General features: G+C 36.7%; 2 protein-coding genes across 5 annotated transcripts in view; one reads left to right on the top strand and one right to left on the bottom strand.

Moving 5' to 3' along the window:
- Positions 1-5,524, bottom strand: part of LOC104266271 — a 29,914-nt gene extending 24,390 nt beyond the window's left edge. For 3 of the 4 annotated variants that reach the window (XM_026836697.1, XM_026836699.1, XM_026836700.1), the window contains exons 1-8: positions 5,042-5,524; positions 4,413-4,605; positions 3,806-4,138; positions 3,418-3,585; positions 2,953-3,143; positions 2,350-2,485; positions 1,720-1,820; positions 1,065-1,241 (exon numbers count right to left, since the gene is read on the bottom strand). In XM_026836697.1, coding sequence (XP_026692498.1) covers positions 1,065-1,241; positions 1,720-1,820; positions 2,350-2,485; positions 2,953-3,143; positions 3,418-3,585; positions 3,806-4,138; positions 4,413-4,605; positions 5,042-5,096 — 1,354 coding nt within the window. In that variant the 5' untranslated portion in view covers positions 5,097-5,524. The remainder of the gene's footprint in view (positions 1-1,064; positions 1,242-1,719; positions 1,821-2,349; positions 2,486-2,952; positions 3,144-3,417; positions 3,586-3,805; positions 4,139-4,412; positions 4,606-5,041) is intronic. The other variant, XM_026836698.1, reaches the window with a different exon arrangement.
- A 2,169-nt stretch (positions 5,525-7,693) lies between these two features.
- On the top strand, positions 7,694-11,530 carry LOC100178672 (adenosine receptor A2b-like). The gene is made up of 7 exons (XM_002123692.4): positions 7,694-7,933; positions 8,446-8,929; positions 9,254-9,544; positions 9,723-9,865; positions 10,196-10,346; positions 10,517-10,619; positions 11,352-11,530. Exons 1-7 carry the CDS (start codon positions 7,772-7,774, stop codon positions 11,491-11,493), a joined length of 1,476 nt encoding a protein of 491 aa, XP_002123728.1. The 5' UTR covers positions 7,694-7,771; the 3' UTR covers positions 11,494-11,530.
- Positions 11,531-11,854: the final 324 nt, after the last annotated feature.

Here is an 11,854-nt window from a genome sequence, read left to right as displayed (position 1 = left end):
GATTTTGGTTACAACCAACATAATGTATATGTCATTTATGAATGCACACACCATTAAACGTACCCTCCTCCGCAAAAAAGTTAATGGATTCGTTTTCAAATAGAAGCGCTGATTACAGTGGTAAGACTACGATGGTCAAACTAATTCGAAAACATTTAACGTTGTTTGTTACACAAATATTTAGAGTTGTGACCCTGTGCCACTTTGTGCACGTACCATCAGTGCTTGACAGTAATCAAACATAGTTGATGCCCAAACATAACACACCCTTAAACGCGGATTCCACAATATATTTGTAGCATGTAATGCACCCATAATGGCCGAAGTAAAATTTTATAAAGGTTCTATTAATATGACCGCATTTGTAAAAAAACGTTTTAAAGTGCCCAAGTATTGCACAGCAGGTACTTATTGTACAAACACTTGATGCATTACTTAATCTGGAAGTCGGTTACGTAATTGCTTGCAAACAATGACACAGCATTCAGTTTTTACTCGATATTACAAAGTTGTAAAACGGATGTTTCAATACTACAACTTAAACTCAAAAGTGAACACACCCTGGCATTTATTACTGCAGGGTTAAATGGGATACGCCATCATAAAATATCCCACATTCCCTGGTCGTGTTTTAAACAATTAATAAAGCTTTTTTATAATCGTGAGGCTCAGTTATAAACTGAACCAGCACGTTAAATACTCGTGGTCGAAAAACGCCAGGAACATTAATAATGTGCTGGTAGAATTTCACCCGCTACCCCGTTCTGCTTCGTTCTACCAGCGCTTTTAATTCCTGTCGCACGCGCAGAGAGTAGTCAACGCTTTTGCTGTGTCGTGTATAATACGCACTCACCATCAGTATAGTTGGTACACCAGTAGTTACTTTGGTGTAACTATGGTCTACTAAAGATATCATTATCGGATGTGATTGTGACTTTAGTAAACCATGGTGTGACTAACGTTTACTTTAGGCTGTGATTTATGTATTATTTATTGGTAGATAACCACCGCGCAAGCTTGTAAAACTTTTAAACAAATAGGTTACTTTATATTGTAAACCTAACCTTTAAGGACTTCGTTAAGGTGCGCTTTATAGTAAAATATTCTGTCAAAGTCGTCGTATATTGGATTGTCTTCAAATCCGTTTTCGGTGATCCAGACCGGCCGTTCTCCGTATTCAGCGTGGACATAGTTTAACACGCGCCTGATACCCCATGGTACAGGACGTAGCCAAGGAGAGCCTATGTATGCAACATATAATCGATAAATAAACATTATCATATTACGCAAAGTTTTGGTAATAATGCTGTGTAGTAAAACTAGCCATTGTATTGTCAATCTTTGTTACTTAAAATGTTTGAAATATACAATGCTGCTTTATTTAAAATAATAAATGTAACTTACTTTATTCTCGCGTGGCCTGAAAATGACAGTCGTTATAGCACGGGTGTTCTGTTTCATACACCTTGTGCCAGCTTACGAGTTAACTATACGTTACTTTGTGGGTAATTATTTTTTGGGAGATTTTTTTATTTGACTTTAATGAATGAATGAATGAATGTTACATTCAAGTTACATTCATTCATTCATTACATTCATTCACTTTAATGGTCCAACTCTGGCCTAAACGGCAGGTCTTATGGTTTGCTTTGCAGTAAAGGACCCCCATGTACAGAACTGGCCAATATGCTTCCAAATCACTTTTACTTCTTACTTTACCTGGCGAAGGTTTCCACCTGACGTCACACATTTGCTTTGCATCACGGTCGGACAAATATGTTATGAACCAATCCGGGTAGTTATGGAACGGGATGACGTACCTGGGTATTGAAACGTTTAAGATGATGTTTCAGATATACATTGGTCGCTATATAGATGCGTACACCAATAAATAGAGGACTTTATTTGTCTCTACGGTGACGAAGGTCGGAGTAGTTTACAAATGAAAAAGGCGGGAAAATGGCAGTTAAACGACAGTCGTTGTAACATGCTCGCCTATTGTACGTGAAAGCTTTAGTCGCAGCGTTAACAGATAACAAAGGTTTCTTTATGACGTAAACAAGGCTTAAACGAGCATGTAAAATGTCGCTGTCCTGGATACGAATTGCCACCGTCTTATACTAGGGTGGGGGAAGATGGGGCACTTTTAGCACATATAATATCCAAATATCCTGATCGTGTTTTAAACTATTACCAGCGGTCTATGGGAGACGTAAGGATACATTTTTTTATAGTTCTTTAAATGTTGTTTGTTTGCTACCAAATGGGTCGGAAAGAAGTAGAATAAAAATATGTCTCATCTCCCCAGCCTACTATATATTAAAATCTCACACAAGTGCGTCCACAAACCTTGTAGTGTACATTTGTAATGAAAAGAAATCCGAACTTTGGTTCAGCATAGCTTTCTCTTCCTCCGTGAACTCCGGCAACCTCGAACCCAAATGTTGGAAACGAGTTTCATTTTGAGTTTTATTTCTCACCATTTCTGATAAATTGGATGTATTGTTAGACAACATAACGAATTTAAATATACCACAAAAACATATATGACCCGATTTGCAGTGAAAACATCGTAAAATCGATTTACTTTATCTTGTTTTAGTTTTACATTGGTTTAAATGCAACGTATACTGTTAAACTTAATGACTAACTTTTCCCCTTCAGTGTAACCTTAAAAGAAATATTTCATTTCCAAGGAGTAGTTAAAAGGTTAAACCACGAAAATATAAACCTGTATATAGTGGGGTGGGAAAGATGGGACACCTTTAGCACGAAATATATAAATATCCTGGTCGTGTTTTAAACAAATAACAATGGTGTATGAAAGTCGCAAGGACAAGGTTTTATAATTCTTTAAATGTTCTTTGTTTACTACCAAAATGTACGAGAAAATAGATGAAAAGGTGTCCCATCTTCCCCCATCCTACTATATGGACATTTTCAACAAGTTACCTTTTAAAATTTCCGGGTAATCTCCGTTAACATAAACCGGGTGAGCAAGCCAACCAAACTCGGATTGGATGTAGCGATCCGCAGCATCCCAGTGATCCTGGTCCTCCGGATCAGCGGGTTCCAACCACTCCGTACTCATAGTGATGGAGAGACCTTGCGCCTCCGGGATGTTGGTGTAAATCTCATGGTATCTGCACAAAGATTATGACTAGCAATAGTAAAAACTTTTATGTGTCCTTGATTGGCAAAAGATTAAATAATATAAAACGAAAAAGAAGCCTATAGCGATAACAATTAAACAGTACACGATCAAATATTTACATTTAATTAAACCAAGAAGCGTGGTCGCTACACCTAAACGTCAGAATCGTTTAAAAACGCAATCCAGGAAGTAAGGATGACTAAATTTATGATCCTTTTCATCGTTGAATTTGTTGGCGGTTTCCCAAAATCAATGTCACTCACCTACGATAAGCGTTGGCGTGTGAGAGCAACATATGGTGACCACAGTTGTAAGGACCGATGGCTGGTTGAATTACACCAGGTGCAGAAACCCCAAGTCCGTGGCCCAACATGCAATAACTGTAAGGCTCATTGAATGTAAACCAATATTTGACACGGTCTCCAAACGTCCTGTGAAAAGAGAAAACAATATTGTCAAGCGATATTTTACACAATTGCGGACGTTATGCAAAGACGTATAACTTGAGCAAAAGCGAAGAGTATATATAACCCTAAAGTTGTACAGTTCGACAAAACTCCTGCTTAGTATTCAGCATTGGCTGTCTCTCCCATGTTTAACTGTGTCAACACCTTTATAAGGCGGTAATCTTGACTGTAAACGCTGTATCACCTGAAGCAGAAGTCTGCATAGTTGAGGAAATGCGGAACGACCTCGCTGCTGTTAAATCCTCCGAACTCATCTTGGAGTGCCTGCGGTAAATCCCAGTGAAACAACGTCACCATCGGCTCCACGTTCGCAGCAAGCAACTTGTTAATGACTTCATTGTAATAACGGACGCCATCAGGAAGAGGGCCCGATGTGTTCTTCCCATCGGGGAATATTCGACTCCAGGAGATAGAGAAGCGATAGTGAGACAAACCGAGTTCTTTGATGATCGCTAAATCGTCGTCGAACTTGTGGTAGGAATCGCAAGTAACGTCACCGGTTTGGTTGCGAAGAAACCTGCATGAAAACAGAACAAATATTACGCACACCAACTATATACTGAAACAGATAGGCGGTTATAGAGCTTAACAAAATATGATGATCAAACTGTTAAGGGACTATGGGTTGGTAATTGAAAAACTTAGCACGCCTTGTCATTGATTTGATTGCAAAGAAATATTCATGAAAACAGGACAACATATATGGAGCTGAACAAAAAATGAGTGTCTATAGTGTTAAACGAACCACTGCACTGATAAACACGAAGATTATATATGGCTTACAACCATACCAGCACGGCATTCGATGAGTGAAATCGTCCCAAACGCTTTCGCCCTTCCCGGCAGCGTTCCACCCTCCCTCGATTTGATAAGCAGCCGTCGCAGTTCCCCAGCCAAAGTTTTCCGGGAACTCATCGTAATAAAACCTGTCTCTCTCGAAAGCATTCTGTCTGATTAACTTTTCCATTGATTCTTGACCCTTGCCTTGAAAGAGGAGAAAAATATAACTTATGTTATTGGATCAAGCTTGTAGTTATAGCTTGAAACACGAGACAACAGTTTTGACGGTATATGAAACTATTGTTCATCGGGTTTTAACCTTTTTTCTTACTTTGCCCTCTACCAAAAAAATATATTCTTTACGTTGACGTCTTGTTATCCATGGTAGAAAAGATAAGAACTGCGTATTTTGGCACCTCGCCGTCTTAACCGACAGCGGCCACCATAAGTAATTAGGTTGTCTCTTGTTGGACTTGCTGTTAATTTAATGGACTTTTTCGAATAACTGTTTTGTTTTGAGGAAGCTATATCACAAGTGAGTTTTAAGCCTTGGTATATGGTTATATATTCAAGAGAGTTATGCAGCAAAATATAGCGATATATCAACAACAATATGTCATGTTATTGTTCCATTTCTCACCTGTGTGGGAATTCGCAATGCTACACATCAACAAAAGTAGCAGAAAATTCCACATCTTTAATTGTTGGTGTACAGACTTAATAAGAGTATTCAGTTACTCTCAATAAGCTATTTAGTTATTACTCAGATGCGACCCTATGCCTTGCCGCTACGAACCCCTGTTTTCAATATAGAATATGCCAGAATTTTCTTTCCATAGGTTTTCTTTCAAGTAGATCAATAATTTGTATCAATATTTTACGTCGTTTCTGTTTTGTCAATTTACTATTAATAGACCTATGGTCGATAATTCATACGGCAAGTACGTATTTTAACATGCGTACGTTTTGCGACATGTATGTTTTAATACTATATGTGACATTTTATTAAGTCTTTGAAAAACAAGTTATACAAGGTTTATTACTGTCTGTAAGCAGACCATTTGTTTGGTAGGGTGGGGAAAATTGGGAAACCTTTAGCACATATAATATACATTATCCTAATCGTGTTTTGAACAATTAACAACGGTCTATGAGAGTCGTGAGAATGCGGTTTTATAATTCTTTGAATTTTCTTTGTTTCCTACCAAATGGGACGAGAAAATAAAATGAAAAGGTGTCCCATCTTCTCCCGCCCTACTATACACGAAGCTAGCTAACAGTTTCAGGCTGTCCTGCCCATGTTAATTATCTGAACCCAATTACTAAAGTCCTAATCTATATTCTTGAACCAACTTTAATCGTGTAATCTTTCGCTTTTTACTAAACTAAATTCTAGTCAAAATAATGCACACGGCACTGCTTAATAAACTTCGCTTAATTGTCACTGCGGTTTTATGTGTTGACTTATCGTTATCATAATTCATATGCATAGTTACATAGCGTTAAAGATAAGGAACTGGCAGTGTGTTAAAAATTAAGCATCAGATGTATAAACTATTTCAACTGTATATAATCATCGTCTAACCCTCACAGAACTCGTACGCGTTTCACACTGAAAGTAATTTATTGCCATAGCAAATGAAAGGTAATGAGTAACGTGACAATGTGTTAATATTTGTAATGCGCGATTCAAGCGCGGTGGTTTTGTATCCTTTATAACTGCGATGTAATGCAAACGTATGCACAATTACAAAGCCTTTTTCCCCACTACTATGTAAGTATAATGTTTGCTTTTAGTTGGAACGACTATGTAAGCATTAAATGTAATCACGGTATGTATAAAGGCCTTGCTTTTAAACCAATATTCCTCCAACTATATTTTCTATAGATATTTAAATCTTACAACGATAACAACATTATGTTTTATAAAGTACAAGTTAGGGGTAAGATGGAATACTGTTACCACTGAATGTCCCATATTTCCTAATCTGGTTTTTAACAAATAACAAAGTTCTTTTATAGTCGTGAGAATATGTTTATACAATTCTGTAAATATCTCTTGTTGGCCACCAAACGGAATGATAAAATAGAATAGAAAACACCACTCATTTTAACCCAATCTACTACATATAATGAATGAATGCCACTCTGACAGTTCATATTAACCGTTTGAAACTAAGCCAACATAATGCTTGATGCGATAGAATCAAAACTGATCGTGTGCATTCTCATGAATTAATGTTGATTTATTCATGGCCTGCTATATTGAGTATAGGCTATGATGTAATCATGTATAATTTATTTTGCTTTGTCTCGTCGGTTTGGCAATTAATAATTGAAACTTGGTATTTTTCTCTGTGCCAAAACAATTCCTCAGTCTGCTGTATATGATATGTCAGTTGGTTGCAGTATATCTATCTCTGCACAGGGCAATTAAAGTAAATTCATATGTTGAGCTATTTCGGCGTGTAGCTCATTTCGTAATTCTTGTAGCGTTTATATCAATGGTTATACTGAGACATGGTATATTGAAACGTATAGAAGTTTTTTATTACGTTTCATTAGGATATTTGTTTTATAGAATATAGTAGGTTGGGGGAAGATGGGACACCTTTAGCACATATATACGAATATCCTGATCATGTTTTGAACAACTATAACAACGGTCTTTGGAAGTCGTGATGATGCGGTTTTATAATTCTTTAAATGTGCTTTGTTTACTACTAAATGGGACGAGAAAATGGAGCTAAAATGTGTCCCATCTTTCCCCACCCTACTATATATGTTTTTTATATGTTTGTATAGGACATAGGACTTGGCAAGTCAATTCTTCTACAAAAAGTATAATTTATAGTAAATGATCATAACTTATAACAAACTCTTACATTTTATTGATACCAACTAAAGAATGTATTAATCTGGCTTAACAACGTAGCAGTAAGACGCTATTTTTCAGTATTTAGTCGCGTCAGATAAAGTACGTTCACTGGAAAATATTACGTCACCAAAAATGAGTAATGTCATGCGAACGGACGTCAAATTAGCTTGAGAGTTTTAAGCGGTACTTGTATACCATGTATTGTAAAATTTGAAAAGGGTATTTTCATGTATGTAAGATTTGCTGACGCACACTATAGGATTCTATGGTAAAACGGCATATGGTATAGTTATAACACTTAGCAAAAAAAACGTTGGTTATTTGAGTTTCGCTGACAAGATTTTTGTTGCTTATAAATATATATTGCTGTTTGTGGTTTGTGTGCGTCAATTCCAGTTTCTGTTTATCCAGTCAGTATTTCATAACATTATGTTTTCATTTAGAAAAGCTTTATTTCCCATAAGTGCCCTGCAGTAGCATAGCGTGTAAAAGATGAATCCGCCAACTGAGAAACTATCATCAAGGCTTTTAGCACAATTAGGACAACCCAATCCAACAGAAGGAACGCACTTCACAACCCAGTATGAAAATACGGAAGTCTTCACAACAACAACTACAGCTTATAGTTGGATTACTACTCTGCTGCCGTTTCGGGTATATTACCTAATTATGGTATACTATATGTTTCATTTAGTTAAAAAATTAGGGTATATTTATTTCAGTTTTATTGCTGCATTTGTGCAATATTGCGCTGGATTCAACACTGCTGCCGGATTCAATAATTTGTAGCATATTATTACGCATGTCAGTCGATTAACGTTTAGCGTACACGATGTGTCTTCTAGACAATATAAATTACCAACTAAGTTTCATATTTGGCAAACTGCCTACAAATGCAAGAGATGCGCAATGACACCCGTGGTGTAATAAATAAACCATTAAATCTAAACATATAGTATCCTGGGGGAAAATGGGACACCTTTTCATTCTGTTTTCTCCTCCCATTTGGTAGTAAACAAGGAACATTCGAAGGATTATATATATCCTCACGACTCCCATAGACCGTTATTATTTGTTTAAAACGCGATCGGGATATTTAGATATTACGTGCTAAAGGTGTCCCATATTTCTCAAATCTACCATGTGTAAACGAGCTCCAAACACAGGTCACGACGACGCCTTACGCAACCACGTTCATTCCTATTCGGAAAACAACCCCTGCAACACGTCATATGGTAACCTTAATACCATTTCGAACCCACCCAACACCCAATATGAACACACTAGCAGCAATCGGCAACTCAACAGCAATAAACTTCACTTCGATGGCAACTTTTGCAACGAATGGAAGTTATGAGAATGCTTCTCTATCTTTGCCGGTAACCCCGACGTCCAATGCAGGCTTATTATGTGGTTTCCCAAGTTTTTGTGACAGTTCAGCTTTAACTGGGTGTTCCAATATTACACTGATGAAATGCGACCGTTGCAGCCCCGTCGTTGCGGGCGTTTTCATTGCATTCGTGGTGCTCCTAGGCTTATTGGCGATATTCTGCAATTTACTGGTGGTCTGGCATTCAGTCAAGCAATCAAAGCACGAGAATAAGATAAACAAGATGAAAGGGTCTTTGGCAGTTGCAGATATGATGATTGGTAGGTGGTTCGCTTTGGTTATTTAGTGCTGGCGCAACTGTGTGCATTGCATAAATTTTAAATCAAGGCTGCAGAAAAAAGGAGACTTTCCAAGAATTATATAAAATTTTGATTTCTAAGAATTTAAACTTAAAAAAAAAAATCTCTAACTGATGTTTTTAAACGTTTAAAATTAGTTATACAGGACCATGGTATATTAAAACATATTTTTATGTTATGTTTTAATAGGGCATAGTATTTGGCCGTTCAATTCTTCCACTAATAGTCGTAAACAACAAACAGCAATACGCGTATAACAGTTTATAATTACTTATATATTGACAGGTTTTCACATCTTGCTGATACCAACCACCGAGTTGTTCTGGACGATTTCTTCCACTTCTGATCAAATCGACTCAATGCAGCTTTCGTATCAAAACTCAGTCGCGGCATTTATTGGGGGAATATTTTACGTGTCGGGCTTTAGTTCGTCTCTGTTCCACCTTTTTCTTTTAAGCGCACAACGGTTCATGGCGATCACGTTCCCAATCCGCTATAAGTTTCAAAGCAATGCAAGGATTAATTTCTACATTGCATTGGTTTGGTTGCTCGGGTTCCTAGCGGCAAGCTTTCCTGGTAAGTAGTCTGACAAATCCATCCAGAATGATTTATACAATTTTTTGAAACATCTTTTTAAGAAGATTTTAGTTTTCGATAATTTTCAGCTTTTTTCCTTTTTATTAAAAATTTTTTTTTTTTTAATTTTCCGATAACTATATTTAGAAAAAAATTAATTGCCGATAATTTTTTTTAGTTTTTTTTCCTTCCGACTTCGTCTACTCATACAGCCACGTTTTGTTTCTGTTCCACCCTGGACCACGAGGTCCCACCAGCAGACTAAGCAACACTGTTTCTGCAGTGTTCATTGTGTTTTATATCACTCCATACGTCTTAATGGCAAGTAAAGTAGTAATAATATGTTTAACTAAGTGTAACTGTGTTATAATTTTAAAATATTAAGGGAGGTTATTATAGTAGTATCGTAATCATCATTTTACACGTATAGTACTGTGGGGTAAGATGGGATAACTTTTAAACATTATATCCAAGAACCTGGTCGTGTTTTAATTAATAATTAACAATGGTCTATGGGAGTCGTGAGAATGGGACGAGAAACTAGAAAAAAAGGTGTCCCATCTTTCCTATAGAAAGTGAACATATTTATAATTTATTGGAACGTTACTCTTAACTGTAACCACAAAGTAAAATGATTGTTGTTATTGGCAGACTCTACTAACAATGATATCCGGGATCAGCATTCGCTTTCGATTCAAACAGTCAGCTTCTATTAGTGGAAACGATAAACGGAATCGAAAGGCAGAAAAACACGCGTTCGCCGTGCTTGCGTTCATGCAACTGGGATTTACTTTAACTTTGGGTTAGTCAGCTAATTATTTTGTTTATTGCGTGAAAGATCTTTCTGCTAACTATTACCTATGTTATTATTTACCCAAAAACTTTCCATCTTAGGTGTAGAGTCCACTGGTGCAGGGCCTCAACCATATAGAATAGTTATTCAACAATTCTTAACCTATTTCTGTTTTATAGTTCCGTTCGTGGTTGTGGTTTTGTTATTTTACTCGTCGATAATGAAATGTGATACGATGTCAAGTACGTATGTGACGTGTGTGTACCTTAATATGATCAACAGGTAAGCTTATTATAGCATGTTCCGCATATACATATGTACAGTAGGGTGGGAGAAGTTGGGACACATTTTAACTCTATTTTCTCGTCCAATGTAGTAGTAAACAAGGAACTTTCAAAGAATTATAAAACTATATGCTGAAAACTCCCATAGACCGTTGTTAACTGTTTAAAACACGATCAGGATATTCGGATATTATGCACCGAAGGTGTCCCATCTTCCCCCATCCTACTATATATCATTGGTTTCAATCCCAATAAATGCATTGAAACCTCAAACAGAATTCATTCAGATCTCCAGTTCATACTTTTCATGTTTTACGTTTATAGTTACGTTCACGTTATTTTTCTAACATATTAGACCTCATGGGTTAACAGTATAGTTATTTTTTTCTTATTTGACGTTAAGTTGCGTGCAACCCAATGTTCGAAAGCAAAACATAAAGCTTTTCTAACTTTTAGTCATACTATATAAACGTATGCAAATAGTTCGTATATAAAATTGTTTACGATCACAAAGCAAAACCAGTTGACGTTATACAGTCTAGACCAAAGTTAGTATAGACCAAGTTAGGAAACGGATTGTAAAACAGCTATATACTTACTAACTTTGGTCTAGACTAGACTTTGGTCTAGACTAGACTTTGGTCTAGACTAGAGGCTGTCTAAAACGGTTAGGGCTAAACCAGTCACTGCACAAAACCAGTTTAACGTACTTTTTATGCAATATCCACAGCTTGGTAAACTTCATCGTATACAGTGCACGAGAAACACAATTTCGAGCAACTGTAAAAAGTATTTTAACGAGAACGAATCCCGTTGTCAAACCACCTAGTTCACGTCCCATAGGGAACCAATCGAAGGAATCGAGGGTTTGATTGAAAAAATAATATTTTATTTTTAACGCAATAATGTTGTTATTGTTCTATATTTTCTTTGTTTGAATAACCGACCCCTAGCCTATACTGCTAAACAAAATATAGTCTTTGAAATGAAACGTACACACCAGAGCCCGTACATAAACGTTTAATATATAATGAATCTGATACACATTATAGTTTCATGATGTTGTGTTCCTTTTTCATCAGTATTTATTTCAACTATACTGTATTGCCTTGAGTTTTGTTTTTGCTTATTCGCTCCCCATAAAATAAATAAACAGCACCACCACGATTTCGAACGCGAGCGCCCAGCTGGCGAGGTTACCAAGCAACATGATACGCCATGTTTGTATGGAGT

This window comes from Ciona intestinalis, chromosome 11 (genome assembly GCF_000224145.3).
Source record: "Ciona intestinalis chromosome 11, KH, whole genome shotgun sequence".
NCBI classification, from domain to species: Eukaryota; Metazoa; Chordata; class Ascidiacea; order Phlebobranchia; family Cionidae; genus Ciona; species Ciona intestinalis.
The sequence above is the reverse complement of the archived record's forward strand: the minus strand, read 5'-3'. Positions and strand labels throughout refer to the sequence as shown.

Coding starts and splice junctions, on each gene's coding strand:
- LOC100178672 (XM_002123692.4), top strand. CDS start 7,772: ATGAATCCGCCAACTGAGAAACTATCATCAAGGCTTTTAGCACAATTA. Junction 8,930..9,253: donor AGTTGCAGATATGATGATTG/GTAGGTGGTTCG, acceptor ATATATTGACAG/GTTTTCACATCTTGCTGATA. Junction 10,620..11,351: donor TACCTTAATATGATCAACAG/GTAAGCTTATTA, acceptor CAATATCCACAG/CTTGGTAAACTTCATCGTAT.